Raw genomic sequence first — 13,926 nt, 5'->3', positions numbered from 1 at the left:
CTTTGCCCCTTGATAACCAGCGCACTTCTGTATGTTGTAAAAGCGTTACATGGTCGCTGCCCACATCATTACATAGTGCAGAAAATACACGCGGATTCAGGGGCCTTGCTTAAACAAGTTAACCATTTTCACTGTAATGTCCAAAACATCTTTCAAGCTGTCAGGCATTCTTTTGGCAGCAAGAGCCTCTCGGTGGATGCTACAGTGTACCCAAGTGACGTCGGGAGCAACTGCTTGCACACGCGTTACCACTCCACTATGTCTCCCTGTCATGGCATTTGCGCCATCAGTACAGATACCAACACATCTTGACCACCAAAGTCCATTTGATGTCACAAAGCTGTCCAGTACTTTAAAAATATCCTCTACTGTTGTCCTGTTTCCAGTGGTTCGCAGAAGAGGATGTCTTCATTAATTGACCCCCCATAAACATAACGGACATAGAGTTGAAGTCGGAAGTTTACATACACCTTAGCCAATTACATTTAAACTCAGTTTTTCACAATTCCTGACATTTAATCCTAGTAAAAATTCCATGTCTTAAACTCAGTTTTTCACAATTCCTGACATTTTCAGGCAGGTAGGATCACCACTTTATTTTAAGAATGTGAAATGTCAGAATAATAGTAGAGAGAATGATTTATTTCAGCTTTTATTTCTTTCATCACATTCCCAGTGGGTCAGAAGTTTACATACACTCAATTAGTATTTGGTAGCATTGCCTTTAAATTGTCTAACTTGGGTCAAACGTTTTGGATAGCCTTCCACAAGCTTCCCACAATAAGTTGGGTGAATTTTGGCCCATTCCTCCTGACAGAGCTGGTGTAACTGAGTCAGGTTTGTAGGCCTCCTTGCTCGCACACACTTTTTCAGATCTGCCCACAAATTTTCTATAGGATTGAGGTCAGGGCTTTGTGATGGCCACTCCAATACCTTGACTTTGTTGTCCTTAAGCCATTTTGCCACAACTTTGAAAGTATGCTTGGGATCATTGTCCATTTGGAAGACCTATTTGCGACCTAGCTTTAACTTCCTGACTGATGTCTTGAGATGTTGCTTCAATATATCCACATAATTTTCCTGCCTCATGATGCCATCTATTTTGTGAAGTGCACCAGTCCCTCCTGCAGCAAAGCACCCCTACAACATGATGCTGCCACCCCTGTGCTTCACAGTTGGGATGGTGTTCTTTGGCTTGCAAGCCCCCCCTTTTTCATCCAAACATAACGATGGTCATTATGGCCAAACAATTCTATTTTTGTTTCATCAGAACAGAGGACATTTCTCCAAAAAGTACGATCTTTGTCCCCATGTGCAGTTGCAAACCGTAGTCTGGCTTTTTTTATGGCGGTTTTGGAGCATTGGCTTCTTCCTTGCCGAGCGGCCTTTCAGGTTATGTCAATATAGGATTAGTTTTACTGTGGATATAGATACTTTTGTACCTGTTTCCTCCAGCATCTTCACAAGGGCCTTTTGCTGTTGTTCTGGGATTGATTTGCACTTTTTTCACCAAAGTACGTTCATCTCTTGGAGACAGAACGTGTCTCCTTCCTGAGCGGTATGATGGCTGCGTGGTCCCATGGTGTTTAAATTTGCATACTATTGTTTGTACAGATGAACGTGGTACCTTCAGGCGTTGGAAATTGCTCCTAAGGGTGAACCAGACTTGTGGAGGTCTGCAATTCTTTTTCTGAGGTCTTGGCTGATTTCTTTTGATTTTCCCATGATGTCAAGCAAAGAGGCACTGAGTTTGAAGGTAGGCCTTGAAGTACATCCACAGGTACACCTCCAATCGACTTAAATTATGTCAATTAGCCTATCAGAGCTTCTGAAGCCATGACATTATTTCCTGGAATTTTACAAGCTGTTTGAAGACACAGTCAACTTAGTGTATATAAACTTCTGACCCACATAAATTGTGATACAGTGAATTATAAGTGAAATAATCTGTCTGTAAACAATTATTGGAAAAATTACTTGTGTCATTGTACAAAGTAGATGTCCTAACCGACTTGCCCAAACTATAGTTTGTTAACAAGAATTTTGTGGAGTGGTTGAAGAACGAGTTTTAATGACTCCAAACTAAGTGTATGTAAACTTCCGACTTCAGCTGTACGTATACCAGGAGTTGTGCCAGGCCCGCTGACACATATCACCCAAATGTATAGCCCCATTGGAAAATATAAATGAAAATATAAATATAGATTTCTTTGCGCTTACCCCCGACGGCATTGCGTGTACCCCAGTTTGGGAATACCTGCCTTGACTTTTTCCACATTTTGTTGTGTTACAGCCTGAATTCAAAATTCCCTCACCCATCTACACACAATACTTCATAATGACAAAGTGAAAACATATTTTGAGAAATGTTTGCAAGTGTATAGAAAATGAAATACAGAAATGTCAAATTTACATAAGTAAACACACCCCTGAGTCAATACTTTGTAGAAGCACCTTTGGCTGCGATTACATCTTTGAGTCGTCTTCGGTATGTCTGTATCAGCTTTGCACATCTGGATTTGGGGATTTTCTCCCATTCTTCCCTGCAGATTTTCTCAAGCTCTGTTAAGTTAGATGGGGATCGGCGGTGAACAGCAATCTTTAAATCTTTCCACAGATTTTCAATGGGATTCAATTCTGGGCATTGACTGGGCCAATCAAGGACTTTCACAATCTTGTTCTGAAACCATTTCAGCGTTGCTTTGGCTGTATGCTTGAGGTTATTGTCCTGTTTGAATGTAAATCTTCACCCCAGTCTGAGGTCATTTGCACTCTGAAGCAGGTTCCCATTAAGGATTTGCCTGTATTTGGCTCCATTCATTGTTCCCTCTATCCTTACCAATCTCCCAGTCCCTGCCACTGAAAAGCATCCTCATAGCATGAAGCTGCCACCACCCTTCTTCACGGTAGGGATGGTGTTAGACGGGTGTTGAGCTGTGCCTGGTTTTCTCAGGCCTTTCTCAGGCATTCAGGCCAAACAGTTACATTTTACCACATAATCTTTTGCCTTATGCTCAGTCTTTCACATGCATTTTTGCAAACTCCAGGCGTGCTATCATGTGCCTTTTTCTCAGGAGTGGCTTATGTCTGGCCACTCTCCCATAAAGCCCAGATTGGTCAAGTGCTGTCAAGTGCTGTAGAGACTGTTGTCCTCCTGGCAGGTTCTCCAATCTTAGCCAAACAACTTTCAGAGAGGTCAGAGTCTGGGTAGTTCCATATTTTTTCAATTTCCCAGTGGTGGAGACCCCTGTGCTTTTGGAAACATTCAGCACAGTAGAAATTGTTTTATATACCTCATCACAATTCTATCTCGGAGATCTACAGACATTTCCTTGGACTTCATGGTATAGTTTCTGCTCTGACGTGCACTGTCAACTGTGGGACCTTACATACAGTGCATTTGGAAAGTATTCAGATCCCTTCAATTTTTCCACATTTTGTTACATTACAACCTTATTCTAAAATGTATTAAATACATTATTTTCCTCATCAATCTATACACAATACCCCATAAGGACAAAGCAAAAACAGGTTTTTAGAAATGTATGCAAAAAAAAGGTATTTACATAAGTATTGAGACCCTTTGCTATGCGACTCGGAATTGAGCTCAGGCGCATCCTATTTCCATTGATCATCCTTGAGATGTTTCTACAACTTGATTGGAGTCCACTTGTGGTAAATTCAATTGATTGTACATGATTTGGAAAGGCACACACCTGTCTATATAAGGTCCCACAGTTGACAGTGCATGTCAGAGCAAAAACCAAGCCATGAATTCGATGGAATGTCCGTAGAAGTTCGAGACAGGATTGTTTTGATGCACAGATTTGGGGAAGGGTTGCAGCATTGAAGGTCCCCAAGAACACAGTGGCTTCCATTATTCTTAAATGGAAGAAGTTTGGAACCACCAAGATCTTCCTAGAGCTGGCCGCCCGGCCAAACTGAGCAATCGGGGGAGAAGGGCCTTCGTCAGGGAGGTGACCAAGAACCGCTGGTCACTCTGAAAGACCTCCAGAGTTCCTCTGTACTGATGGGAGAACCTTCCAGAAGGACACCCATATCTGCAGCACCGATCAGGCCTTTATGGTAGTGGCCAGACGGAAGCCACTCCTCAGTAAAAGGCACATGACAACCCACTTGGAGTTTGCCAAAAGCCACCTAAACGGCTCTCAGACCATGAGAAACAAGATTCTCTGGTTTGATGAAACCAAGATTGAACTCTGGCCTGCTCCAGAGCACTCAGGACCTAAGACTGGGGCGAAGGTTCACCTTCCAACAGGACAACGACCCTAAGCAATGCAGAAGTGGCTTCGGGACAAGTCTCTGAATGTCCTTGAGTGGTCCAGCCAGAGCCCGGACTCGAACCCAAGCTAACATTTCTTGAGAGACCTGAAAAAAGCTGTGCAGTGACGCTACCCATCCAACAGAGCTTGAGAAAATCTGCAAGGAAGAATGTGTATATATGTATTATTATTATTAATAATAATAATTGAAATTACCATTGAATAGGATTTGTTTCATTGAAGCTTTCTTCCCACTCTACCTCCACCCCTCACCCCCTCCCTGTACAGGAGTACCAGGGCTCGTCGGTGTTGGGACAGTTTGTGACACGCTTCCTTCTGCGAGAGACCAACACCCAGCTGCAGTCCCTGCAGTCGTCATTAGACTGCGCTATGGAGGCCGTGGATGAGCAGAGCTGCACTGGCAGGTAGAGTAGCACCGCAATGACTATCTATGATACTGGGCATTCTCCCTTAATCACTCTCTCACTGTGCACTGCTACTGTATTTCAGTTGATAAAGCATAGCGCAAGCTTTGGATTTTTTGGTCTGTAAAGATAATTATGCGAGAAATGGAAACGCTTTTATGTGCAAATATTGATATAATAACCATCATTTCAAAGTAAACTTGATATGTGGTCCTCCCACACAAAGCACGCAGTTTAGGCTACAGATTAAATCAGTTATGAACTTCAAAGGGGGCTGAAACTGCACAGTGATGAGCTTGATGCTCCTTTCCAATAAGATATTGAGGGTCTTATTTGGCTGCCGTTTGATAAATAAAAATAATCTTGCTCTTTTGTCCATAATATTCTCATCATGGAGGCTATACCCCCACTGTATCGGTGAGCTGTTGGCACATGCCAAAACCAGAGTGGGCACATTCGCTATATTCGCAACTTTTGTTGTGACAAAACCATCATTAGAGTTGAAAATGCATTGGAAACCCATTTAACTTGTATTTTTTATTTGGTACATGGGAATTTAACCGCAAAAGTTATTATGTGCACTGCGTCATCACACACAGCCTTTTATCCGACCCAAGTCAATTTGATGGAAATACATATCTGGTGGGGAAATGTGCATATTGTTTTTATGCAGATTTGTTAATATTCTTATGAAAATCTGTCGCCTATTGGATAGTAACCTAGCTAGTAACAATGATAAGGATGATACTGCTGTTGATGAGGATAACAATGTTGTTGTTGTTTAGGATGACGTTCTATTGATGATTGTGTCCACTGCAGGAAGATGATAAAGAAGCCAGAGGATCTTTCCCTCCAGAAAATCGCCAAACGCCCAGGCCGTCGCATCCAAAAGAACCTGTGTCTCTCCCCCACAGACCCTTACTCTGGCATGCTCACTACAGGTACACATTAACACCTGTGTTTTGCCTCATTCTAAGGGTCTGTTTCAATTTAAAGGTAGCAACATGTCTTTGATTGCAATTACGCATATGGCAATTCAGGAAAATATATTTAGTGCGGTTTTGAAATATGAAATTGTACGATTGAATTGTTTGCCACATTGACCAGAGGTGAGTTCCCCGAAAACATAAATATCACCTTCAGCACTTAGATCCTCTTAAGTGCATTGGTAGGCAACGGACAAACAATGATCTTATTGGTTAAGATTATCTTCATTTTTGAGGGAGATTCACCTCGGATCAGTTATTTTTCACTTCATGGCACAAGCCATGTGTGTAGTGGTGATCTGACATTCTGTTTCCTTGGTTCAGGTGTCAGTGTGGAGCCAGACAACCACCACTGGAGCTCCCAGGTCAACCGCCTGCAGCAGCTTATAGACAAGCTGGAGTATGAGGTATGAGGTTCAGTGGTTAGCTTGAATATGTGATACAAAGTTCACTATTTGTTAGCTAGAATATGGGAAACGAAGTTCTCTATTTGTTAGCTGGAGTATGAGGAATAATATTCAGGAGGCCGTGTAAGGGCTATTTGACATAGGAGAGTGATGGAGTGCTGCATCAGTTGACCTGGCCTCCACAATCACCCGACCTCAACCCAATTGAGATGGTTTGGGATGAGTTGGACCGCAGAGTGAAGGAAAAGCAGCCAACAAGTGCTCAGCATATATGGGAACTCCAAGACTGTAGAATATAGAAAATAGTAAAAAATAAAGAAAAACCCTTGAATCATTCAAGGGTTTTTCTTTATTTTTACTATTTTCTCCATTGTAGAATAAGGCTGTTTTCATGTTATCCAGAGGTAAACAAATCATCGGCCAGAGCGTCAAGTGTGCGCTCTGAACGCAAGGAGATGGGTGGGGCTAAAGCTTAAGAGGGTGTGAACGATGCTGAATGGGTGTAGACAAAGAAGTGCTCTCTCACCGAAACACTAAAATGACATGTTCTCAAAAGTGAGTTTACAAGTTTATCAACTTTCAAAGCAGAATTACTTTCCCATTGTTCCTAAAATGCAGTGTATAACATATCATTTTGTAGCTCTGAGTCTTTACTTTTATCCAATGTAAAAAACAGAAATTCTAATTTCGCTACATAAGACCGAATCCAGGGTGTGAGTCACAAATTAAATTTTAACAAGGCACACCTGTTAATCGAAATGCATTCCAGGTGACTACAGTACCTCAAACTGGTTGAGAGAATGCCAAGAGTGTGCCAATCTGTCATCAAGGCAAAGGGTGGCTACTTTGAAGAATCTTAAATATAAAATATATTTAACACTTTTTGGTTACTACATGATTCCATTTGTGTTATTTCAGTTTTGATGTCTTCACTATTATTCTACAATGTAGAAAATAGTTAAATTAAAGAAAAACCCTTGAATGAGTAGGTGTGTCAAAACTTTTGACTGGTGCTGTATATATTTATATATATATTTTACAATTATTTGATTAAATATTGAATTTGGCCTTTACTAATATAGCGAAATAGAAACGCACTGAATAACACATTCATTCATAAATGGCAAAAATAAAAATAAATAAACCACAAGGAATAAGGTTTTCATGTGTCTGTTATGTCTAAGATATAGCTCATTAAATATTTTTGTTTTTGGACACATTAAACCCCTTATATTTGATGGCACAAAACTACCTTCATTCTTCCATTCATTTGTATGGGTTACCTTCAGATGAGTCCAGTGACACTTGTACAAAAAGGAGAACACCTTCTTGTTCGTGTGAGTCTCACTGCATCAGTACAGACACGGGTTTGATCCATGGCTGTATCACAACCGGACGTGATCGGGAGTCCCATAGGACGGTGCACAATTGACCCAGCGTCATCCGGGTTAGGGGAGGGTTTGGCTGGGATAGGCCATCATTGTAAATAAGAATTTGTTCTTAACTGACTTGCCTAGTTAAGTAAACAAATTTAAAATACATGTTTCCATAGAGTGGTCATAATTTTTTGTCATGGTCTGACAAACACCACTGTAGCTCGGCCACCTTCCACCGCAGCTGCGGAAGGCCGACATAGGCGGAGGGGTGGATTGAGATGCAGCCCATGCAAAAAATATATCTCTAGCTTAAACTGATTGATTTTGATGGGGATTTTTTTATTATGTTACTTAGACTGACACACATGGGTGCGTCAATAGACTTAAGGATTTTTTAACTGTTTGTCGCAAGTAAAATCCCTGGGTGGCGAGTTGATACAATTCCATGTCTGGAAGGTTAAACCACCCTCAAAACCACCCTGTAAAACCGTCCTTTTTATTCTATGACTTTTATTTGCCCGTATAAAGTCTGTTATGACCGAGTATACTTTTTTAAAGAATGTCTTCGGTGAGGTAGTTGGTAATATCGAGAATAAATATAACAACTTTGAAAGCCATGCCATTCTGAAGAGGTTTATTCTACCTGTAAGATTTATGGGCAGATTGTTCCATTTAATTAGATCTTCATATTGTTCAGTAATGGGATAAAGTTATCTTTATGTTTGTAACTTATTAACTATCTTAAATATTTTATATTTTTGTGGTCCACTTAAAGGATTGCTGAAGATCATGAGTTATTATTTTAATTTTTCCTCTTGCCATTATTGTACGTTAATTGTATATCCTGAGATTTCTAGAGTATTCTGAAAACATATTTAGCAAGGTTCAGTGGTCATTAGCTGGAGTATGAGTAGGAGGTTAAGTTGTTATACATAGATCATTCCATTTGGTCTTAATGATGTGTTGTGAGTCTATTCAAACACTACTGTCTCTGATCAGTGCCCACTGACTCATTGATGCTTAGTCGACAATTAGCTTAAGTCACAACATTGCCCCTCCTGCATGGAAGTACTAATACTTGATAGACAATGACAACCAGCTAAAGTGCTAACTGCCAAATTCTCATCTTATTACCCAAGCTCTCAAAGCTCAATTCAACCTGTTAAAGGCCGATACAAGCTTTACTCCGTACAAGTAAGCGCTTGTGCGGTCCATGCATTTCTAGACCCCCGAATAGCAACAATCACAAGGCTATATAGCAGCGATTTTCTTGTTGTCTTCCCATTTGTGATAAAAGCGAAGAATCATGTTGAAAACATCATCACCACTGTTACCTAATTTCAAATAGCCAATTGCATATTTGAGTAAATGCTACATGTGTGACATTTTAGGTTTGTTTGACATTACCTTGTTTTATGCCTGCCAGTTGGCTGTAGGCTACTCGACTAGCAGCTTGCTAGCTAGCTGGCTAAAAACATCAAGCAAGCTAGCCTTTTAGCTTCCCACATCTTCTACATGTGAAATAATCAGATTTATAATGAAAGAATATGCCCTGGCAAATATCCTTATACTTACCGGTGTAACATACTATAATTATCCCAGTTTGACATGCTGCTTCAATGTATTCGCTTCCATATCAGTTAAAAATAGAATGTCATACTTTTTGCTCATGGCTAGCAGCTGTTTTTACCGTTTCAAAATAGCCTCGAATCACATAGTTATTACTTCGAAACAAAATACATTTTGGGATGATTATAATAAGGCTACAATGTTGATTGGTTTATTGTTTAAACAGTCTGAGATTATATTTGGTTATCAAGGCAAAAGAGACTGCTATTTGACGCATAGCCTATAGATCAGATCAAGGAACCAGGCAGGTTTGGCTCAGCTTCATTGCCTACACAACACTGCACCCACGGTAGCGTAAGGAATGATATGTTACGTTTCCATATTTGAGCAGAGAAAATCTGCGTAACAAGCGCCGTAGGCAGGCCCTGTGTACTACATGGAGCCGCCCATTGTACTAAAAGGAGCCGCCTATTTTGTGACGAAAAACGACATTGCAACACTGTGCTATGCTCCAAATTGTCAGTTTGCTTAGGGTCTGTTTGTCGCTTTAGGGAAATATAATATACATATATCAATCCATTTCATATCAAAGGCAATGCTCTGTGACGTACTGTTACTAGAAGTTCATATTCAAGCTAGATTTGGTCAGGCTCGTTCTGTTGTTGCAGCATTTCTTTTCATGACTGACTGAAATATTTATGCCTCTATTTGCAGAGTCCACATCTGGAACCACTCAAAGAGGACACTTTAGCCGGAACGTATAACTCGGTGAGTCCAACTCGGATGGCCACTATGGCTACTTCCTTTTAGATTTGGAAAAGTAAGGTTTCAATGTCTATCAAAAGGTGTACCCTAGATTTCAATGACTTAACATAGTGTGATACATGTACTGTATCTGTCAAACTCTAATGGGGTTCCCTGTGGCTCAGTTGGTAGAGCATGGTGTGTGCAACGCCAGGGTTGTGGGTTCGATTCCCACGGGGGCCAGTACAAAAAAAAGAGATAATAATAATAATTACACATTTTTAAAAAAAATGGATGAAATGTATGCATTCACTACTGTAAGTCGCTCTGGATAAGACCGTCTTCTAAATGACTAAAATGTAAATGTAAAATGTATAATTCTCTGCTACAGCATTGTTAATTTGTCTTAAAAAATACTAGAATGACAAAACCAATGCACTACTGTGGTCCTCCAGATCCCCAGTGTTGGCTGCTTTTTCCTTATCCATGTCCATCTAATACTTACAGTAGTAGAGGGTCGTGTTTATTAAAGCATGCAACAGAGAACGGGTGTCTTATTGGACCAGACCATCTTCTGTCTGGTGCCCAATGAACATAACCCAGATGCCACTGGCCTGAGCCATTTTCCCCTCTTTCCTTCTCAACAGAACATCCTGCTGGTGCAGAGACAGATGTCTGTGAAGGACAAAGACGCAGAGGAGTTCCAGCAGGCTCTGAAGATCTACACAGACGCCACAGCCTGCCAGACTAGCAATCTGCAGTAGGTCTCTCTTCTACATTGAATACATTGCCCATTGTTTTCAATGAGGATTTTACCTATTGTGAATGTAGCCGCTTTTCCTGGCTAATCACCTTAATCCTGTATATACAGTAGCTACTCTGGATTTTGTGAACACAATTTGGCTGTATTTCAATACTAAAAAGGGACTTTCTTTCCTTCATAACTATTGTTTTGGAATACTGTCAAATGGGTGACAATAGTTCAGACTTTTGTGATAAAGAGTACAGACCCTACTACAAGGAACTATGGCACTACTACAGGGAACTACAAATGTTTGTCATCAAAATGCCAATTTCATTAGCAATATACTTGTGACTTCCTTATCCCACAGTGTGTCTGTCCAGACTCTTCCAGAGAGATCCTGCTTCATCATGTACGAGTTCTGGCAAGACCGTCTCTCCTGGATGAGGTACATCAAGTATTCTGTACACTCATAGAAAAAAAGGTGCTATCTAGAACCTAAAAGAGTTATTTTGGCTGTCCCCATAGAAGAAGCCTTTGAAGAACCCTTTTTGGTTCCAGGAAGAACCATTTTGGTTCTGGGTTCAATGTAGAACCCTTTCCACAAAAGGTTCTACATGAACCCAAATGGGATCTACCTGGAAACAAAAAGGGTTCTACTATGGGGACAGCCGAAGAAACTATTTTTTTCTAAGAGTGTAGTCCCAACAGAGTTTCAAATTAATTGACTGAATGAAAATGGATTTGCACCCAAATATAGCCATTCGGAATTCTTCCAAATTCAGTTTTCCTACAAAATGCCTTGATTAAGATGGGATGTTGCAATGCTGTTGGACTTAAAGACCTTCTACAAAGCCTTATTGACGGTATGACAAAGCACTGACAGTCCAGGGCCACCCATTGACTCCTCTGTCCCCTCTCTCCATCCCTTCCTCCTACAGTTACCTGCAGTCCCCCATCAGCAAGACATTCCAGCGCTGCATCATTGACGTACTGGAGGACCCTGAAATGGTTGCCACCATGCTCCTCCCAGGTTAGTGTCATATGGGGCATGGATTTTTGGGAGTGGATGAGGTAGGGATGGGTGAAAGAAGAGATAAGGAATGACTCTGGGACCTCAGAGGGACAAAGACTCAAACCCAATGGAGAGGATGTGGTAATGCATGCCGCTTTTGATGTTCATACAGTATATTGTTGTCAATAGATTATAAATGTGATGCTCATATGTAAATGATCTGTCTATTTATTTTGTTCATTTGTTTTTTCAGCATCTTGGTGGATTATGAATAACAACTGACAGAAGTAAAGTTCCCATTGAAACCATGATATTCAAAACAATAAGAAGAGAAAGTGTTTTATTCTTAAATTTGACTGTTTCTACCGATATGCTTTGCTTCCTTTGTTTACCCCAGCATACTAATGACTATTTCCTAGACAATATACTGTGTGTTTGCTGTATTGTCATAATTTGAGATGAATTTATGCATGACTTAACTATGCCTGTTTAGTTAAATCAGTCCAAAAACATAATGCATTAGAGAGAGAAAGTGTTTTGAAATATTGCAATAACTATTGTGTTATTGAAATCCATGTCATTATAATAAGTATTTTTTGCTGTGCATCTTTCAATACATTGACATGTCTTGTATGAGTTTAGATGTAGAAATAGATGTACAAGAACAAAAATATTTGCATGAATTTGAATGATTTCCCAATGCTACTTTGTTACTAGCTTCGAAATAGACATTGCTTACTAGTAAGCTAATTGCTATTGCTTTAACATTCCATTATGTACTTTGTTAGTTACCTCAAATGCGTATACATATTGATCAAGGTCTATGGTCATTCGGTACTCACATTCCAACTAAAATAACAGCAGGTTACTAACTACAAAGGTAGAGTTTACCAGTGTCCAATTGTTCTACCTGTTGTATTGTGCAATGTTGAACCCTAGCTCATAAAAAAAGAGTAAAATAACAAAGTACCACTACAGTGATTTCCAATGTGCTTCTTAGATATAATGTTGTCACAGATCGGTTGGTTCACACCCAACCCTGAATTGGATAAACCATATCGTATTTATACTTAGTGTATGTCACTCATGCACTTTAGTTGTGAATGGAGCTATATTTTTCCGATGCTATGGATGTGAATGGATAAGTATATGGACGGATAACATGGTAGGTTTTCAGTCACTTTACCAAATTTGTAATATTAATAATGTAATAATATTTAATGTCGCACTCCAGTCTCCGATTCATCTCGTTTATCAACTGATTTACTTAACAAAGGCACATCTCAATAGGTGGTCCAGATATCCTCATTACATGGTACAAGTGGGGGGGTGGGGCCTTTCTTCTTTTGTTCTCTATTGCTCCTCTATTGTTCCCGTAAGCAAGGGGGGAGGCCAATGACATCAGAAGGCTCCATAAGACCAACTCCTTGAATGGCCTACTTAATGAAGTTTGCACATGTATCTGAAAAACACAATTTTGCTCAAAACATATTTTTCGACCCTTACGTGTTTCTACATTACTGTGTTCATATGTGGGAGATTGTTTTTCAACAGGAAATGTTAAAACGTTTGGAGTGGATCTTTAATATGCTATATTAAATCTTTAATATTATTGAAATATCAATTCAAAGGGCTGAACCTGCACTGCTATCCCTCAGCTTAAACAAATGAATGCCGTCAACATTATTATCCAGCATTATTTATGGGAGTATTTATTTATGGGAGTATTTATTTATGGGAGTATTTGTTTTCTGTGTTGAAAAAAAAATATGCAACCAACATTATGTGTGCAGAACAAAACAAACACACATTGTATTTTTTGAATAGTTTATCCCTGTTAGTATGAGAGTAATCACTTATGGATAGAATACAAGTCTGAGAATCTTAATGAAACTGAAGGTAATTCACATATTGTTAAAGATTATTAGTAGATATTTTGTGATTTGAGTGTTGATCATGTCAAATGGGGATGAAATAGTCATGTCCAATTGAGGATGAATGAATATGTCCTAGCTCTTCTGTACTGTAGTTGTTCTTCAGTCATCCAACATTTGAAATCAATGTTAAAATAATTATGTGGATGCTATGTTTTTTTTGTTGGCATGAATTAAAGCTAATGACTTGACCATTTCACATCATTATTGATTCACACTAATACAGCAAAGTGTATGTACAGTGCTATAGGTATACGGGGCAATTCACAGACAACTCTAACTAGAATTTATAATAATGTGTCGTATTATGACATGATATCAAATATGTCATGAGGTGAAAAACAGTATTTGACCTCATTGAGTTGTTTAGCATACAGTGATGGTTTACATTATGGGCTTGATTCAATCCATATTGTGGATGTTTAGTGCTATAGTGTGATTGAAA

General features: G+C 39.7%; 1 protein-coding gene across 1 annotated transcript in view; it reads left to right on the top strand.

Moving 5' to 3' along the window:
• The window catches only part of LOC115166041 (N-terminal EF-hand calcium-binding protein 1), a 41,426-nt gene extending 27,754 nt beyond the window's left edge, over nucleotides 1–13,672 (top strand). The window contains exons 6-13 of the mRNA XM_029719667.1: nucleotides 4,572–4,708; nucleotides 5,528–5,649; nucleotides 6,019–6,101; nucleotides 9,761–9,814; nucleotides 10,438–10,550; nucleotides 10,903–10,980; nucleotides 11,474–11,565; nucleotides 11,801–13,672. Coding sequence (XP_029575527.1) covers nucleotides 4,572–4,708; nucleotides 5,528–5,649; nucleotides 6,019–6,101; nucleotides 9,761–9,814; nucleotides 10,438–10,550; nucleotides 10,903–10,980; nucleotides 11,474–11,565; nucleotides 11,801–11,829 — 708 coding nt within the window. The 3' untranslated portion in view covers nucleotides 11,830–13,672. The remainder of the gene's footprint in view (nucleotides 1–4,571; nucleotides 4,709–5,527; nucleotides 5,650–6,018; nucleotides 6,102–9,760; nucleotides 9,815–10,437; nucleotides 10,551–10,902; nucleotides 10,981–11,473; nucleotides 11,566–11,800) is intronic.
• Nucleotides 13,673–13,926: the final 254 nt, after the last annotated feature.

The sequence above is a fragment of the Salmo trutta genome, chromosome 28 (assembly GCF_901001165.1).
Source record: "Salmo trutta chromosome 28, fSalTru1.1, whole genome shotgun sequence".
Taxonomy (NCBI): domain Eukaryota; kingdom Metazoa; phylum Chordata; class Actinopteri; order Salmoniformes; family Salmonidae; genus Salmo; species Salmo trutta.
This window is presented reverse-complemented; position numbering and strand designations above follow the sequence as displayed.